Source organism: Pogona vitticeps, chromosome 6, assembly GCF_051106095.1.
Source record: "Pogona vitticeps strain Pit_001003342236 chromosome 6, PviZW2.1, whole genome shotgun sequence".
Taxonomy (NCBI): domain Eukaryota; kingdom Metazoa; phylum Chordata; class Lepidosauria; order Squamata; family Agamidae; genus Pogona; species Pogona vitticeps.
In genome coordinates, this window is record NC_135788.1 from 35,701,231 (window position 1) to 35,719,143 (window position 17,913).

Sequence of the window (17,913 nt, forward strand, 5' to 3'; positions counted from 1 at the left end):
AGTTAATCAAGTTCTTCATAACAGGCATTATTCCTTAAGCTATCTAACCAAATTTCAAATTAAATTTTAAGATTACAGGGTTTGCCTCCAGATCAGTTTCCTGCCATTAACATTTTAATCAAAATGCTCTTTTAAGTAGATTTCTAAATCAGGCATATGTACCACATGACCTGCTAAGGTAAACACACTGTGGGAAAGCAGCAGATGAATTACATGTATTCTACCAACTGCTGCACTAGAACAAGGCCAAACTATGTTTGCATAGTTGATCAGTGTCTGGAAAATGTTTTGCTCGGCTGATATAAACTGCACTCCTCAATCCTCTTCTGTCAGAGTACAAGTTCAGTAGATTTCAGTGAAGAACGTTTTGTAAAGATGCAGGTTAGAATATGTAAAACATGCCCTTAAATATTCAACAAATGTAGTGAAACTGGAAGAACTTTTCTATAACACAAATCATTTTTAATACAGAAGATTCATGCCTTAATTTCAATTTTGCTCACACAATGTAATTCTCAAAAGTAAATTTTATGTTTATGTGGTATTAAAAATGCACCAAAATAGGGTTTAACCGCACCGAATTCTTGTGTCAAATGTAAATATTCATACTTACTACTGCCAAGACTATTTCTGCAGGAATTAAAATGGGTCCAGATCTAAGACTCCAAAGAGCTTGAAACAGATGTTAGACAAAAAGAAGTCTGATCTTAATCATAATTAGTGTTTACTCGTGGCCCATCTTTCAAAATACACAAAAATAGATTTAAGCCATATTGTTATTTTTTAAAAAATCATGAACATTAGAAGAGGTCTTGGATATATTCAGCAGCAATTATGCTGTATAATATTCCCTTCCACCAAAGTTGGCATGCAGTTTAGTGCAGCAGTGCCCCACAAACGTGGAAGGGCCAGTAACATTTTTCTAACATATCTAACACTGTTTTTCTTCCCCCAGTTCAGCTAATATGACTACTTTAATGTTCAGATACTGAAAGATCTTAATACAGTGGACCCTCGACTTACAGACGGCTCAACTTACAGACTTTTCGAGTTACAGACTTCTCTGGCCCCAAAATTTAGATTCGACTTGCAGCCGGAGAATCGACTTACAGACCAGAAAAAAAGGCAAAATGGAACAAAAACGGAACAAAAACGTCCAGTTATGGATTAATCAGTTTTCAATGCATTGTAGGTCAATGGAGACTCGACCTGCAGCCACCGTTCCAATACGGATTAATTCCGTAAGTAGAGGGTCCACTGTACATTTATATTTGGTGTGGTGGTGTATATATGGGGAAAGTGATATTAAGGATTCCTCTCAAAATTACAATCCTAGGTTTTACTGTTACACTGAAGTTATAAAAGACCTTTCTGCCAAGGAGTCAAATGTACTATCACATTTATGTTTATCTGCAAAAATGCGGATGCACTCCAAACGCATCAGCTATGTTCTTAATAAAATGGAAGGTAACCTATCCTTGAAAATCAACAATTGATGAACTATATCTCTAGATTATAAAGATTATGTTAGCCTGATACAGACACTGGTCAACTTTGAAAACTCCTTTTGCTTTCACAGCCAACAAGATCTATTCTAGTAAGTGAGGTGTCAATATACAGTAGTATTATTCAACAGACATCAAAGCTGGTATGTGGGTTATTGCAGCAATCCCCACAAGTGTGGAAGGGCCAGTAACATTTTCTAACACAGTTAACACTGCTTCTCTTTCCCCAACTCAGCTAAGACAATTATTTACTTTAATGTTCAGATATTGAACATTGTATCCATGTGTTATTAAATATGAATTCAAGTAAATCTTTTATTGGGGGGGTTAAAAAGGAGCAGTTCAGTTTGAAGCAGCAATTACCTGTTACTAGTTAAGAAATCAAGAGAAACAGCAAACATACAGAGCTTGGGGTATGATCGTACACCCTTCTACTTAAGGCTGTCCATCAAGTTCAACGGGATTCCTTTCCAAGTAAATGGGTAGACTTAGTGAGACTGCAGAACTCCACGAAACAGTTTCACACTACTTTGCTCATGAACACAACAGTTCAAATACTGTGTGTATATTTAACCAGCCATTTGATGTCTGGCTGAAGTGGAACATTTTACAGACCGCCACAATATGTGGTGTGACAACTACTAACAGCCAGAGTCATTTTCAGTATTGCATCTATTTTCCTCATGCAAGCTTTCAGCAAAACAGCACAGTGAAATCATGCTCAGATGTTTCCTATCAGAAACTAGGAGGCCACAAGTTTCTAGAGATCAAAGGCTTTATTTAAACACAGGCATACAGTTAGGTGCTTTTTGCATAACCACTGGAGTTGTGCCACCTCTTCCATCCCCTCTGCTTTGAACCCTCCCATCTTACCCTGTTGGAAGCAACTGCAGTGACGTGTCCACCTGAGTTTCAGGAGTGCTATATTAACTCCTTGGCTGCTGCAGCCCCTGGAGACAAAGTTCTGTAGTGCACTGACTTCTATCATAATCAGAGTCCAAGTGTCACAGAACTTTGCTTCCAGAAACTAAATCTTCATTTCCGCCACTAAAAGGAACTTCACCAACGGTGTGCCATCTTTTTCTTGCCCACTAAGACCAAAACAAAGCAAAAAATTAAAAAAGAAGAAATGCTGTTAAGACAACAAGAAAACCATTTATGCAGTTGGATAACTTCGGCGAGGGCACAAAGTTTAACAAGGCCCTTGCTCTCAGGCATGTTCTTCACAGCACGTCTGAATGCCAAACAGCTGGCCTTCACACTAGGGAATGAAACCTTTCTTTACCACACCGGCCTATCCTCAGGTTCTTTGCACTTTACTGCCACAAGGGATGAAAGGAGGTGTAGGTTATTTCTAAAATCTCAATCCTTGCTGACAGCTTGTTTTCCACCTCCCCCACCCCACAACTCAGCAGTTCAAAAAGGTGACAAGGCAAGTCCTATCCCCCATGTACAAGCTTTGATTCAAGGATGTAACAACATTACTATGGGAGATCACAAAAGGCCACGTCTACACACCATGCAAAGAAACTACATTCACTATTGGTACATATAGGAACAAAAGCTCGCTCTCTCCTCCCCACCAGGTCTGGCAACAAACTGCCGCATGTCAGATTTGCAGCTTTGTCACGGAACGCAAGCCCACCCGCCTCTTTCCACACACCGAGCCCCGCGTGCATGACAGGACCCGATCCCTCGTGCATGCAGGAGCCTACCTAATACAACCTCCCCCCCCCCATCTCGCAAGTATACACGGGGGAGGGCGGCGGCAGGAGGGCTGCATGCCGAACCCTGCTCATGCAAGAGAGGGACGAGCCCTGTCATGCACCGGAGGAAGAGGCGAAAAAGAAAAGCAGTCTCGCCGCGGCCCCCCCCCCCATGCATACATACACACACCTCACTCCCTTCCCACCTGGAACTCCCAACGCAACAGGTTCCTCCTTCAGCTGCAGCGGAGGGAGACAAGGAACGGAAGGGCCGGGCGTCTCCGCAGCAGCCGGAGAGCTGGAAGGGGCTGGTGCACCGCCCCGCGGCAGTGCAGCTGGAGCTCCTGGCGGCGGCGGCGGCTCCCGTGGCTGCTGCTGCTGCCGCCTCCTCCTCCTCCTCTTCCCACTCCACAGCTGCTGCAACGCCGACCACTATTTCCAGTCTTGCCGCTGCTTGGGCGTCAGCGTCAGCAGCCGGATCCGCCGCCGCCGCCACCCTCACCCGCATCAGCCAGGCTGGGTTGGATTGGACTGGGTTCGCTCGGCTCTCCGTTGCTCTGCCCTCTCTCTCGCGCGCGCCGCCGGCTCCCGCGAGCCCCGCTCCATCTTGACTTTTGCCGACGTGGAAATTTTGGGTTCGGAGACGAGCTGCGCTCTTATTGGCTGGCGGAGGGCGGGGTCGGAGGTCACGGCTGCTGTCGCTAGTCCGCGCCAAGGAGTCTCTCTCTCTCTCTCTCTCTTTCTCTGTGTGTGTCCACACGCTTCCCCCCCTCCGCGCCTTCACTCGCTCTCACCCAGGGAGCGGCGAAAGGAGAAAGCGCGGGGGTGGGGTGGGGGTGGAGAAGGAGGGACGAAGGGAGGTGGGAAGGCGGCCGTAGCAAGGAGGCAGGGCCACGCCCACCCTGGGCCAAGGAAGGAAAAGGTGGAGGTGTAGAGGGAACACCTTGGAGGAAACGGGCGAGGTGGGTGGAGATGGGTTCCGTGGAGGAGCTGCGGCGCCTGCCCCGCGCCCATTTTTTTTTGCCTCGCCTCGCCAAGGGAGGAGGGGTCGGCGGGGCAGGCAGAGCACGAAGGGTCGAAGGGAAGGTGGTTGGGGGGGGGAGAGAGAAGGGGTGCGTGACCCAAAGGTAAGCAGAAGATCCCAATCAAAGATGGGGTGGGGCGGTGTGGTGTATTAAAACACATAGGGCGGCTGAGGCGAGTGACGCACGCACATAACGCAGAGGAAGACCAGAAGCAGCAGCAGCGGCGGCGGCGAGTTGGAGCAGGTGGGGCAGAGCTGAGGAGGCGATGGAAGAACTGCTGCCCTCGGACACCATTTGGGCGGCGTGATCTATTCCAAAGACATTTATGAGCAGCCGTGGGAGGCAGATCTTTCCTAAAGCCCCAAAGAACGGAGTTGGGGTATTCTCGTGGGATTATGCCGAGGCGCCATTTCAGTGTCCTTTATTTGGGGTTGCCTTGTGTTCTCTCTTGGACTACGTGAAGTTCTTATTTAAAAAAGGAGTGCATCTGAGCATGTGTAGAGAACCTGCACTCCAGGAAAATGTAGCCAGTTAATAAGTAAAAATGGCAGGTGTCTGTTGGTGTCCGCAGAAATTCAATCAAAGCAATTAGGGATGGTGCTGGTGGCACTTCACACAGGCGACCTTTCCTCAAAAGGAACTGAAGAACACATATTTCTGAGAACAGCCCCAGGACACGACTTGGTACACGCAACATGAAAAGGACATTGTAGTACAACATACAAAGGGAAGGAAAGAGCCCACACAACATAACACTGACAACACACAATTTCTGCTGAGAGTATTCAGCATGTGTTTCCTTGGTTGTATGAAGTGCCCTGCCCTGACACCCCAAGTCGTTGGAGCAAGTTAACTTTGGGGGGGCGGGTTGTGGGTTTTTTGGATTCTTTGGCCGTGTTCTGAAAGTTGTTCTTCCTGACGTTTCAAAATACTGTATTTCAAAATACTGTAGTACTGGACAACACCAGCTATCATTATGTCAGACTGCACAGGGAAGCCATTGAAATCCATAAACATGAACAGAATTTCAACAAAAAGGAAGAAGGCCTAAAGCTAAACACAGCCTGGCTTCCAATATTGAAAAATACAGTGTGTAAAAAAGGTCAATGAACTCTACCCAGCCACAAGGACCAGGGATCATTGCACAAAAAAGCCAGCTAACACCCATCAATCACAGTACAGTGGACCCTCGACTTACAGACTTTTCGAGTTACAGACTTCTCGGGCCACAAAATTTAGATTCGACTTGCAGCCGGAGAATCGACCTACAGACCAGAAAAAAACCAAAATGGAACAAAAATAGAATAAAAACTGCCAGTTATGGGATTAATCGATTTTCAATGCATTGTAGGTCAATGGAGATTTGACCTACAGACTTTTCGACTTGCAGCCACCGTTCCAATATGGATTAATTCCTTAAGTAGAGGGTCCACTGTAAGGGATAATCTCTCCCCTCTTATCACAACAAAAAACACACTGATCACCCTCTCTCCTGAAAAAAGACAAAAGCTGTTCCCACAGCTATAAATACTCAACTATCCAACAAACAGCAATAGTTCCTACTCTAGTCCTCTGAAGATGCCGGCCACAGAGACTGGTGAAACATCAGGAAGAACAACCTTCAGAACATGGCCAAAGAACCCGAAAAACCCACAACAACCATCAGATCCCAGCCGTGAAAGCCTTCAAGAATACATTTTACTTTACTTTATTTAGTCTTATACGCCGCCCCTCTAGATAAAGTCTACATTTAACTTTGGGGTATTTGTGCCTGAATTTTCAAGGTGGCATGCCTGTTTGGGTGCTAGGAAGAGAGCCATTGGCATTCAGGCAAAGTGTTATTGTTTCTCATCACTAGGGGGAGGGTTTGTATGGTATTTTTTTTTTCTGAAACCTATGTTTGAGTTTACAGGTGGGATTGAAAATGTTTATGAGTAATCTGGTGAGAAAGGCCAGGTTACTCATAAACATGTTTGAATTTGTTTATGGGTTCAAATGTAGGTTGCAGACGAAATGTGAAGTGTCATAGAAATTGCCCTACTCAGTACTAAAATTCTTCCAAACTCAACTGTGCACATCAGAGAAATACAACCACTTGCCCATTAATCTGATGTATGACTTTCTTTTGTGGGATTTATCTGCTGCTGGTGTGTGGAGTTACATTATAAATGTGGATTACATCCTGTGTTTTTTCTGCCTTTTAATCCCCTCTTCTCTCTTTGACATTAATATATGGGAAATACCTTTTACCAGGGTCAGAAGGAATTTTGGTGATGAGTAGTAGGAGGGTTTCTATGACATTCACATTTTTTTGCAATTTACATTCAAACCGATAAGCAGGTTCAAACATGTTTATAAGTAATCTGGCTTTTATCACCATATTGCTCATAAACATGTTCAACACCCCCCATAAACTCAAACATAGGTTGCAGGGGAAAAATATAGAAATCCTCCTCATAGTGATGAGAAACAATGCATCATTGGTGAAGATCTGGAAGATAACAGCTTGCAAACCTTTCCTTGCTCTGCCCACATCTCAAATAAAACTCTACCCAGTTCTGGCCCTTCTGGTTATGTATCTTCACTGGTACAGTGCATCACCAGTGTATATGTCATGCTGGTGGCATATCCCAAGTTCCATCACCATAGCAGAAATTTCAACAAAATTTAGAACTGTCAGCTGGTGTTATTCACGTATAGGATTAAAAAAACAAGTTAATGCAAGTAACTTCACTGAATTCTAAATACTTTAGTTCATTTAAATAATCCATGGTAGGTAACCATGGCCCTCCAGTTGGATTAAAAACACCATCATACCTCAGCTTTGGCTAGCTAGAGCTAATGGGACATACACTCCAACATCTGGAGGCTGCAGTTATCTTTCCCTGGCCTAAATAGTTGCAAGATTAGATAATCTATCATCCTTTAAGAAATTATGTAGATATACAGAAAACAATGCTGAAAGCAAGATATGAGTGGCCTAAATCTGATTTTTATCAAACTAATTGCCACAGCCCATTAGTCTGTTGATCGTATAATGTGTAGGCACAAAATGAAGATGGGGGTGTGCTATACTACATTTTGCATTACAAATTATTGTTGAGAAAAAGGAAGCACAAGTATGTGCTTTTAAGAGTGTAGCAATTCCTGGAAACCTAAAATAGCTAGGAGATGGCATTCCACACAAGAGGAACCTTGATAAATGTAGGCCTACACCCAGTTCTTGTGCTGACTAGTGCACATACCAGTAACAAAACAATGAATACAAGGTAAGATATATTAACAGTTGGCAGGGTCTAAGTTGACTTGCATGATCACACATACTTCTGCCAGCTTCTGAGACATGCAAAACAAAGTGTGCTGCTTATATACTGCCCCATAGTGCTTCAAGCACTCTCAGGGCGGTTTACAAGTTAGTTATGCAGGCTACACATTGCCCCCCCAGCGAGCTGGGTACTCATTTTACCAACCTCGGAAGGATAGAAGACTGAGTCAACCTTGAGCCAGCTACCTGGGATTGAACCCCAGGTTGTGAGCACAGTTTTGGCTGCAGTACAGCGGTTTAACCACTGCGTCACGAGCCTCTACTGTTGTCAAAGAGCTTGTCATGGTTAAGGATTCTAGTAGCCAGTCAGGAATTTTTTTCACAAAAGTTATCTAAGATTGTTTGGCTCATAAATATGCATTGCTCCCTCACTTCAGCAAAGGCCCTTAATAAAGCAATAAAAGTTGGTTGATTTGGGACCACAGAAGTTGCCGGTCCGCGCATTCACTTTCGAACCGGCTTAAGAGCTGGCATGCGAATACAAAATTGGGCTTAGAGTTGTCACAGCTCTACCTTCTTACTTCTTTGGTTTCTTTTGGTATGCGTGACTACTTCTATCTCATCGGCATACCTGAGCCTTTTCCTTTCAAATAGCTCCAATGAAGGCACAGCCACCAGCATAAAGGAAAAAATAGTCAGACCCTTCCCAATTAAAGGCGTATAAAAAGTACTGTGAAAAGAGAATCATGCTGTATGGTTCTAGAAGAAAATGAGCAACCTTCAGACATCTGGGAGCTGTACATGCACATCATTAAGTTTCTCAGTCATCCAGGTGAGGTTACCTGGAAGATAAATCATGGCAACTGGACTATTTCACTACTCATCCAGGTAGCTTATTTGGTCTGAGGAGAGTTGGTAGGAGACCCCTAATATATCCTCCAGGTTGGTTTCACTTCCCCTTAAACTAAATGGGCTTGTTAGATGGACAAAGGAGGGGTGGGTGAGTGAAAATCCCACCTCTTCAGTCTTTCTTCACCCATTGTCATGGGTTGTCAACAGTGGTCTCCTACTGTATTTATCATGCTACTCTTTCATCCATCCCCAGAAAGATCAGGACCACACACACCGAAAAGACCACTTTTCTTATTTAAAAGAACGTTATTTTAAAATGTTATTTTATAAAAAAAAAAGATGTGAAGGAGTGCTGAGGGATTGCATTTGGGCTTACTTTTGCTCTGGAAGAGACTAGCATGCATGAAATTCATAAAATACAGATGGCAGCTAACAGTATTCCTATAGCCAAGATTGCCAGGGCACCTAACCATAGTTAACAGTTTATCAGTGAATAGTTTATTAGTCAAAACAATGTTTTAGCTATTCAGCTATTTCTTACACTTCCAATCACTCTTTCATTCCTAGGTACAATGATAATAAAATTACAGGGGTGGCAATGAAATGATCGGAAACCTATAGATTTGTATTGTTCTACTTTTAGGAAATAATCAGATTAGAAGTAATTTTAAAAAGTGATTAGTTATAGTTTCAAGGTACTCCAAAAACACACTACTTATAAATAGAATGCCTTCTAACTAAAATATGTAACTTGCCCTCAAGATTAGCTTATATACCAGAATTCTGTAGGATAGCCAATGTAAGACCCAATTGTTTAGAAGGTTTCAAGGAGAATCCAAGAAAGTACAAATTAATTACGTTCACGTCCAGTCTGGCAAAATTGGTGGAAAGTGTTATGAAGGATAAAATGGACAAGCATATAGAGGTGTCATGCTGAAAAAGAAAGTAAAATGGCTTCTGCAAGGATTAAGTCCTGTCTTAACATCTTAGAGTTCTTTCAAAATGTCAATGAATGTGGACAGAGTGACCTGTTTACTCTGACTTCCATAATGATTTTAATACAGACTCATCACAGAAAAAGAAAATAAGTCCTTTTATGGATTGAAATGCTAGCTAAGGAATAGGATGCAGAAAGTGGGTTCCTTGTGGAGCTGTACTGGGACAGGTGCTTTTTAACTTGTTTATGAATTAAGAGTTATGGGTGAGTAGTCTAACTAAATTATTTAGTTGATGACACTAAAAGATGTACGGTGATAGAATAAAAGCTGATTGTGAAGCGTTCCAGAAGGATCTTTCCAAGCCAGGTGAATGGGCAGTAAATGAGATTCAGTGTAAGCATGTATAGAGTGATTCATGCTGGGCAAAAAATAATAATAATAATAATAAAATCTCTTCATATATACATGGATCAGACCTGAACTGGCAGTGGCTAGTCAAGAAGGGATTGTGATATTGTGCTATATTGCTCAGTGAAAATGCTAAATTACTATGTAGGAGTGGCAAAAAAGAGTATATGCTGTGTTGGATGTAATTAACAATTAAAAAGTTGATATTGTACTGTTTGTAGAGTATCCATAGTGCAGAATCACCTGGTTTACTGTGTATAGTTCTGATCCGGTCCTGTGTAAACAGAATTATGAGCCAGATAGTCTTATTCTAATCCAGCATCGTGGTTCTAGTTTTTTTCTTTTTTGCTACTGATGTTAAAAAGTAAGCCTTCACTTTCCTCTCAATAGCTTCAGATACTTTAAAAAATCTGGATGATACAAGCCTGTGGTACAAAACAAGCTCTCCTCTTGTCCCCTTTGTTGTTGTTTAAACACACATAAAATAAAGCAAAAAACAAAGTGTGTTGCTTATGTACTGCCCTATAGAGTTTAAGGCACTATTATGCAGGCTACACATTGCCCCCCCCCCAGTTGATTGACCTTGAAAGGATGGAAGGCTGAGTGAACCTTGAATTTGCTACCTGAATCTGCTGGGATCAGACACAGATGATGAGCAGAGTCTTGATTGCAGTACTGCAGTTTAATTACTGGGCCATGACAGAACATGGTCATAGCACAGGCCAGCACTTCACTCATGGGATATCCCTCCAGCATTAGAGAGACTACAACTATAAAAGTAACGATGTTACAGGTATGCCACAATGCATAATCCATTACTAATTTACAATCAAGTAAGTTAGTAATGCCTTAGTTACTACAAAAAGAATTAACTAAGCAACTAGTTACAGTATTTTTAACTAGTTACTTCTAAATTCTGTTATTTGAATCCAATGTTTGCCCTTTTCAAATACTGGATTGTAGTCCAAATAGAGATTTTAAAAATCTATCTTCCAAGGCAAATTTGTTTAGGCTGATCTGATACAGAAATTTTAAAACTTCTCATCTGATGTTAAAGCAAAGAGAATTTTCTTTTTCAGAATGGAATGAAACCTTCCAATATTTTAGTAGGATGGAAAACTGAGCATTCACTCACATATGCATCCCGTATAAGAAAATATACTGCTTGATCTTGACTAATGCGGATAGCAATTGCAGGATGCATTACAGCTCCACAAGCATGAGCAAAAGCAAAAGGGCTGGGCCAAGTAGAGTGAGGGTTGTCATCAAATGCTTCAGCATTGGGTGTCAAATTCACCATAACAATTATAGACACAAGAAAGGAGTAGAATAATTGTGATCTGCATCTGTGGAGGGAGTTTCCTGCCCAGAGGAAATTGCAGATCTTCATGGTGTTCAAGGTAAGTAGGTGCTACAGTTCTGGATATGATGGTCTGACTGCTATGTAGTGATTGTCATTCCATACCATTGGAGCATGATGCTGATGCAGAAGTCACAAACCCCATTCAGAAGAATGAGCAGAATGAGCAGGGCTGGTTCATCACATTCCGAAGTAAATGATGTGGCCTATATCCTGGTGAACTTAGTCTGAGCAGGAAGTCCCACCAGGGTGGTAATGTGCAATGACATTCCTTGCACAGTGTTGATCCTACATTACTGTGCTGGTAAGCAGTGACCGTTTCCTTAAGGGGGAACCATAAAAACCATCTAAAATAAGCTAAGAGTATTAGTGTTGCAGCTGATCTAGTATTCCAGCAACGGACAACAAAATACATATGGCTAGGACGCTTGTCGTACTGTATGCTCTCCAGCTTTAGATGTTGATCACTAGTGCATTGCCTTTATTTATTTATTTATTTATTTATTTATTTATTTATTTATTTATTTATTTATTTATTTATTTATTCCTTTATTTATTTATTTATTTATTTATTTATTTATTTATTTATTTATTTATTTATTTATACATACCCCGCCCATTTAGACTCAAGTCTACTCTGGGCAGCTAACAATAAAAAATAGCACAAAGGCAATTTAATAAAACAGAAAACAATAATAATACAGTTGTGCCTCGCTTAACAGGCGCCCCGTTTAACGAAGAAATAGCATAGCGATGAAGATTTTGCGATCGCAAAAGCGATCGCATTGAGATGTTTTAAATAGGGAAAAGTCGCTTTGCGATGATTGGTACCCTGTTTTGCTTACCGATCATCGCAAAGCAATGATTTTTTAACAGCTGATCGGCGGTTCCAAAATGGCCACTGGGTAAAAAAAATGGCCGCCTGCTGTTTTCTGGGACGGATTCCTCGCTTACTGGGCAGCGAAAATGGCCGCCCTATGGAAGATTTTCATTTAAAGGTGAGTCTGAAGCCCATAGGAATGCATTGAACGGGTTTCAATGCATTCCTATGGGCTTTTTAATATCGCATAGCGATGAAATCGCTTTGCAGCGATTTTTGCTGCACCGATTATTGTTGCTATGCGAGGCACCACTGTAATATTGTTCAAAACTTTGTATGTGAAGTTTTGCTCATTTTTCTTTTCAAAAATCTATTGTAATAATCATGTGTTGTTGAGTCAATTCTAAATTATGTTTAGAATTTTCAGAGTTTTTCAGGTAGAGAATACTAAAAATTGTTTACCATTTCCTTCTTCTGTGGGCACCCTGGGACTATACAGCTTGCCCAAGGCCCCACAGGCTGGCTCTACTCACAGGAGGCGCAGTAGGGAATTGGTCTCCCAACCTCTGGCTCCACAGCCAGATACCGAAACCACTGAGATATCCAGCCAACACATTATTGTAACAGGCATTAACAAACCCATCCTCGAGTGATTGGTTTGTGATCAGAAGTAGATATTATAAATAACACATAATCAGAAGTAAAAGCGTGTTAGTGCTGGAAAGACACAATTCAGGAAGACTTTCATGTTTGTGAGATCAGATTTTGAAGGAATAGCATGTTTAAATCATGAAGACCAATAACAAAGCCAGTGAATTTGCAAATTTTGCAAGGAAGAGAAGCTCCTGCTGTGACATACAATTTGCCCTTGAGGACTCCCTGCTTCTAATGACAAGTTATTTACAATATCTTCTGCTCAGTTCCTTGTTTAAAAGGTTATGAGGTTGGTTGCCATTACCATGTCTTCCTATATACTGCTGAACATTCTCTATACAGTACATCAAATCCTGTATGTTACAATACCTAAAGATTATTTATATAATATTTATCTCATGCTTCCTCCAAGCCAATCAAGTTTTCCTTGCACCACACTATAAATTTAAGAGGTATACAAATATGTGTGCTAGAAATAAAGTGACGATTATCTCAACAAGCTCTGGATGTTTCTTCTTTTTTCCTCTGAAAGACTCATGATGAATGAGGACAGACTAAACAATGGGGTTGGTATGAGTGCCAAACTTACTATTTTACACAAATTAAGAAGTAGTAAATGAATAATAAACAAGACAGTATTTTTCTAATATTTGCATTTGACACCAAATCCAGGGCTGTCAATGCATGAATGTAACCACAAGCATAGGCAGAAATATTTGTCTCAACTAAACTTACCTTTTAACTTTCTGAGGATATCTGCATGAGTTGACTTTCTGAAGTCTTTCAGTGTCATAGATGTCTTAATTATCTACTAATTGCTACTTTGTACACCTACACACATCATACCAGCCTTTTAACAGTAGGTCTAAATCACAGTCTTCCTCATGTATCCTCATCTTGACATTTTCATGTATATTTAACAGTATTTTTGGACAAAGATTTTCTCACCTCTTTCTTCCTCTTTGCTTCCATCCCTTTGTCTTCATATAGACTCCTTTCAGTTTGGTCTTCTTTATCCATATGATTATTTTCACCTTTTCTGTTTTCTTTTTTTTCTTTATGCTTTTACATTTAAGGTTTGCTTTTTCTTAACCCCCTTCCTTTTTTTTTCTACTCCTGCCCTCCCCACCCCAATATTTGGCCATGGATCCTTATACAATGCCAGTGAGTTGGCCTTTATACTGTAACCACTCTGCTATGTGTACTGGATATTGATTTTACACTGTGTGTGCGCAGTCCGAAAAATCAATATTTCAGTAGACTGAGCAGAGTGTGTGGTGGTGTAATGGAGCCCGGCCTGCTAATGCAACACGCAGGGGTCCTCATTCAGAGATTGAGGTCAGTCACTAAATGGAAATGTGTTTTTTTTATTTTGTCTACTTCAGAGTTAGTGTAAGGGCCAGCATATTTAATATACCAGGCTGCTTTAGAGTTTTATTCAAAGCATTGACCAGCTTATATTATACTCTTTCCAATATAGTCTAGATTTAAAAAAATGAATTTCACTGTGCTTAATTAACCTCCATGATTTATATGCTCAGTTAAAGACTGAAAGACATGACTGAACTATGCAATGATATTCCAAATTATGACCAGAAGGGAATCCAGCAATCCAGGCAAACTGCGTAGTCTTGTGGATATTGAAATAGACATAAGATCTGTTCCATAGAATCCACTGAATTCAATGAGACATACTCCTAGTTATCTGTGTATAGCCTTGCAGGCAAAGTTAAACTAATTTAACTCCTAGCAGTTCTAACTAGAGAGTTTTGCAGTGCAGCGTATATATATGAAACCATAGAATTATACTTTACATTACAGATTAAGATTGCAATTCTGCCATACTTACCTGGAAGTAATACTATTACATTCTGAAATTTATTTCCAAGAAATAAAGCGTTGCAGAGTTTTGAATATTGGTTAAATTCTTCTGTGATGCAGCAGAAATGCAAGAATTCACAGGGCAGAATTAGCTTCAAGTTCCCCAGATTAGTCCACCCCTTTTTCTCATCAACTGGCACTTACTGTCTCAACAATTCACTCTGGGACATTGAAAGAATAAAAGGTTTCATTTACTTACAGTGAACAGATAACAGCAATCTAAAAACACGACTGCTTTAAATTACAGGCCATTCTAACTGTAGTTTGGAGGCTGTACTATTTTGTTGTTATGTGCCATTAAGTCAGAAGAAATTACAGCAACCCTAATAGGACTTTCAAGGTAAGTGAGGTAATTAAGGAGTGGGTTTTACCAGTTCCACCATTCACCTCCACTGAATTTCCATGGCCATGTGAGGAATCGAACCTAGGTTTCCTGAGTCGTAGGCTGCATCTCTATCCACTACACCACACTGAATACTCCATGCTATTTACATTGCTTTTTTACTTCATCCTACCGTTCTATCTTTCCATTAACTGAATTTGTCTTGAACCTTCTGTTCTCTGCTTCTACAATGAAATAGTTGTAGGTGCTGCATACGTTTTTGAATAAAATGTAAGACTGAATTTACTCCAGAATGGTTGGATGTAACTTAAGATATCTGGCCACACATATAGCAATTGATGTATGTTGAGACCAGAATAGGACTTACTGAGTGCATTTGTTTGTTGACATATGTACACACTTCTAGGGTGACAGGTCTCAGGTTGGGGTCCTGAGAAACTGGGGGGTTCATTCTCTAGTTCCTAAAACAACAACAACAATTAGCCTGTTTCCCTGAAAATAAGACCTAACCTGAAAATAAGTCCTAGTATGATTTTTCACGATGCTCATAATATAAGCCCTACCTCCAAAATAAGCCCTAGTTAAGTGAAAGTCCGCCCTCCACCCTTGTGCAGCAACCAGAAGATGACATGACTGTATCGGAATAAATGTAGATTGTTATACATAAAAAAATTAAAACATCCCCTGAAATTAAGACCTAATGCTTTATTTGGAGCAAAAATTAATATGACCCTGTCTTATTTTCAGGGAAACATGGTATTACTACCACTAATTTCTTTCAGGATATAAACAGATTTTTATCTGTTTTTTTCCTTGCTCATTGCAATATTTTTATTCTTGCAATTTGTTATTTTAGTATTATTATTTTAAATGGCTGCTGGAATGCTATTAGTTATGCTGATGCTGTGGAGTAAACTGCAGCAGCATATTGCCGATAGTCAATATTTGTATTACATGTCATGTACCAGTCATGTGAGTTGGTGGGTGACAAGGGATTACAAATGGGAACTCATTAATTGGTGGCTGCTGCAATTTACTCCAGTGCGTAATGACTTTCTTCATATATAGGTTATTTCTTCGCATGAAGAAAGCCATGATATAAATGTAATTAATATAATTTGTATAGTGTTATTTCCAGGCTTGTACTTCACCTGAAATCTTTGCATATAGCATGAGATAGAACTATTTAAATAAATAACTAACTATTTAAATAAATAACTAAAACTAAATTATATATTATTATTGGAATATTGCTGCAGTGGTGCTTTATTAGAAAATACATTTGACTGCAATTTTTAAAATTAATTTCACATACACAGGTAAGATTTAGTCCAAAATGAAACATTTTTCAGTCCATGTTTGGAATCCACCCAAGCCGAAGCACATTAAATATCATAGAATGATAGGTGGAATCTAAGTGGATGACAGACTGTTAGTTGAAATGGATTGTTAGAAACACAAGTAAAACAGATCAAGTTAAAAAGACTGTTGATCCAGTTACTGGTGGAAAGTGAAAGTTGTTTATTAAGTACAAACTTTTCTTTCCGTGTGTACTGTTTTGTACTTTTATTGACTTATACCATATCCTGGTTGTCATCTTCACTGAACAAATACAATTGCTGATTCAAATATTTAATGTGCTTCGGCTTGGGTGGATTCCAAACATGGACTGAAAAATGTTTCATTTTGGACTAAATCAGTCCCCCAGCCAGTGTAGTCAGTGGCCATTTAGGATGGGAGACTTCTCCAAGCATTTGCAGTCCAAAGCAAGAACTTTTATAAGCACTAATAATAATAACTGTGTGCCATGAAGTCAATTCCAAATGATGGCAACACTACCCAGGGCTTTCTAGGTAGAGAATACACAGATGTGGTTTACCATTCCCTTCTTCTGGGGGCATCCTAGAACTGTGCAACTTGCCCAAGGCCACACCGGTTGGCTGTTCTCCCAGGAGGCACAGTGGGGAATCAAACTCCCAACTTCTGGGTCTGCAGCGAGATACCTAACTCAACGAAGTATCCAACCAGTCTCTGGGTCCAGAGTAATCAGTACCTCATTGGACTTTATTGTCTGTATCTGAATGATTAAGATGAGCTCTGCTGTTCTGTACTTCTCTAGGAGCTAACAGTGGTTTATCTTAGACATGTCTGTCATGTGACTGGACTGAGTGTACAGGTTGGGCCACTTGACCACCTTGTTACTTTGGCTTTTCCAGTATCTCCAGAGGGATGAAGCCTTATGCATAACCCTGGGGATGTCAGCTGGAGCTAAGTTTGATGAGCAACTATAACTCAGGATGCGGTTACATGTCGAAATTCATCTAGGTTTGTGTCAGATTTAGCACATTTGACATCAGTTTAAAAATATACGTTTATACAACATACAGCTGTGTGCATTTTTTTTTTTTGGTTGAGTAGCATGTTGTTGTTGTTCTGAAAGTGAGTGGTTTTTTTTAATTTAAAAAAACACCTGCTAGGGACTTCTTTATTTTAACTTGATTATGAACAATATTTATTTTGAATCATATTTGCATGTGTGCTCTTGTGTGTCAGAGTAAATTGTGTCTGTGGGGTTTGTCAAGTATTGGATTTGATGCCATGATTACAGATTTCAGGGCTGCAGGGTAATCTTGCAGTCTGAATGATTTATATATTTTTTCTATCTGTAATACTGATCTAGCGCTATCACAGGTTGGGGGAAAAAAGAAAGCAAATATTAAAACATGTTGAGGGACCTGGAAAAATCACTATAACCCCTTCTGGCCTACCTGCTCTTTCTCTCTTTTTGCGACAGTCTCTTCCTGATGTTTTGCCAGTCTCTGTGGCCGGCATCTTCAGAGGACTGGAGTAAGAACTCTGTCCATGCTCTGTAACATGATCGAAACCAATGGGACATAGGAGAAATGAGTCTAGATTGCAGCTGTAAGACCTAGTTGATCTGAAGCTCTGGCTGGTGAAATGAACTGCTTTAAAAGATACAGGATTAACATTAAAATGTATCATCATAGGAAATCATAATTCATGCATAATGTGTCATAGTACAGTGGGGTCTTGACTTGATAACTTAATCCGTATTGGAAGGCGGTTCTCAAGTCAAAAAGTCTGTAAGTCAAGTCTCCATTGACCTACAGTGCATTAAAAACCGATTAATCCCAT

At 40.5% G+C, this 17,913-nt stretch overlaps 1 protein-coding gene and 1 long non-coding RNA gene across 2 annotated transcripts; one reads left to right on the forward strand and one right to left on the reverse strand.

Annotated features, from left to right (window-relative positions):
- Positions 1-2,262: 2,262 nt before the first annotated feature.
- Positions 2,263-3,995, reverse strand: LOC144583453 (uncharacterized). Its single transcript, XM_078377212.1, has 2 exons — positions 3,418-3,995; positions 2,263-2,596 (listed from the first exon to the last, which is right to left on the reverse strand). Exons 1-2 carry the CDS (start codon positions 3,717-3,719, stop codon positions 2,533-2,535), a joined length of 366 nt encoding a protein of 121 aa, XP_078233338.1. The 5' UTR covers positions 3,720-3,995; the 3' UTR covers positions 2,263-2,532.
- On the forward strand, positions 3,947-11,054 carry LOC144583454 (uncharacterized). Its single transcript, XR_013537217.1, has 2 exons — positions 3,947-4,173; positions 4,399-11,054. It is a non-coding gene; the product is annotated as an uncharacterized LOC144583454 (long non-coding RNA).
- Positions 11,055-17,913: the final 6,859 nt, after the last annotated feature.

Coding starts and splice junctions, on each gene's coding strand:
- LOC144583453 (XM_078377212.1), bottom strand. CDS start 3,719: ATGCGGGTGAGGGTGGCGGCGGCGGCGGATCCGGCTGCTGACGCTGAC. Junction 2,597..3,417: donor TGTTGCGTTGGGAGTTCCAG/GTGGGAAGGGAG, acceptor TTTTGGTCTTAG/TGGGCAAGAAAAAGATGGCA.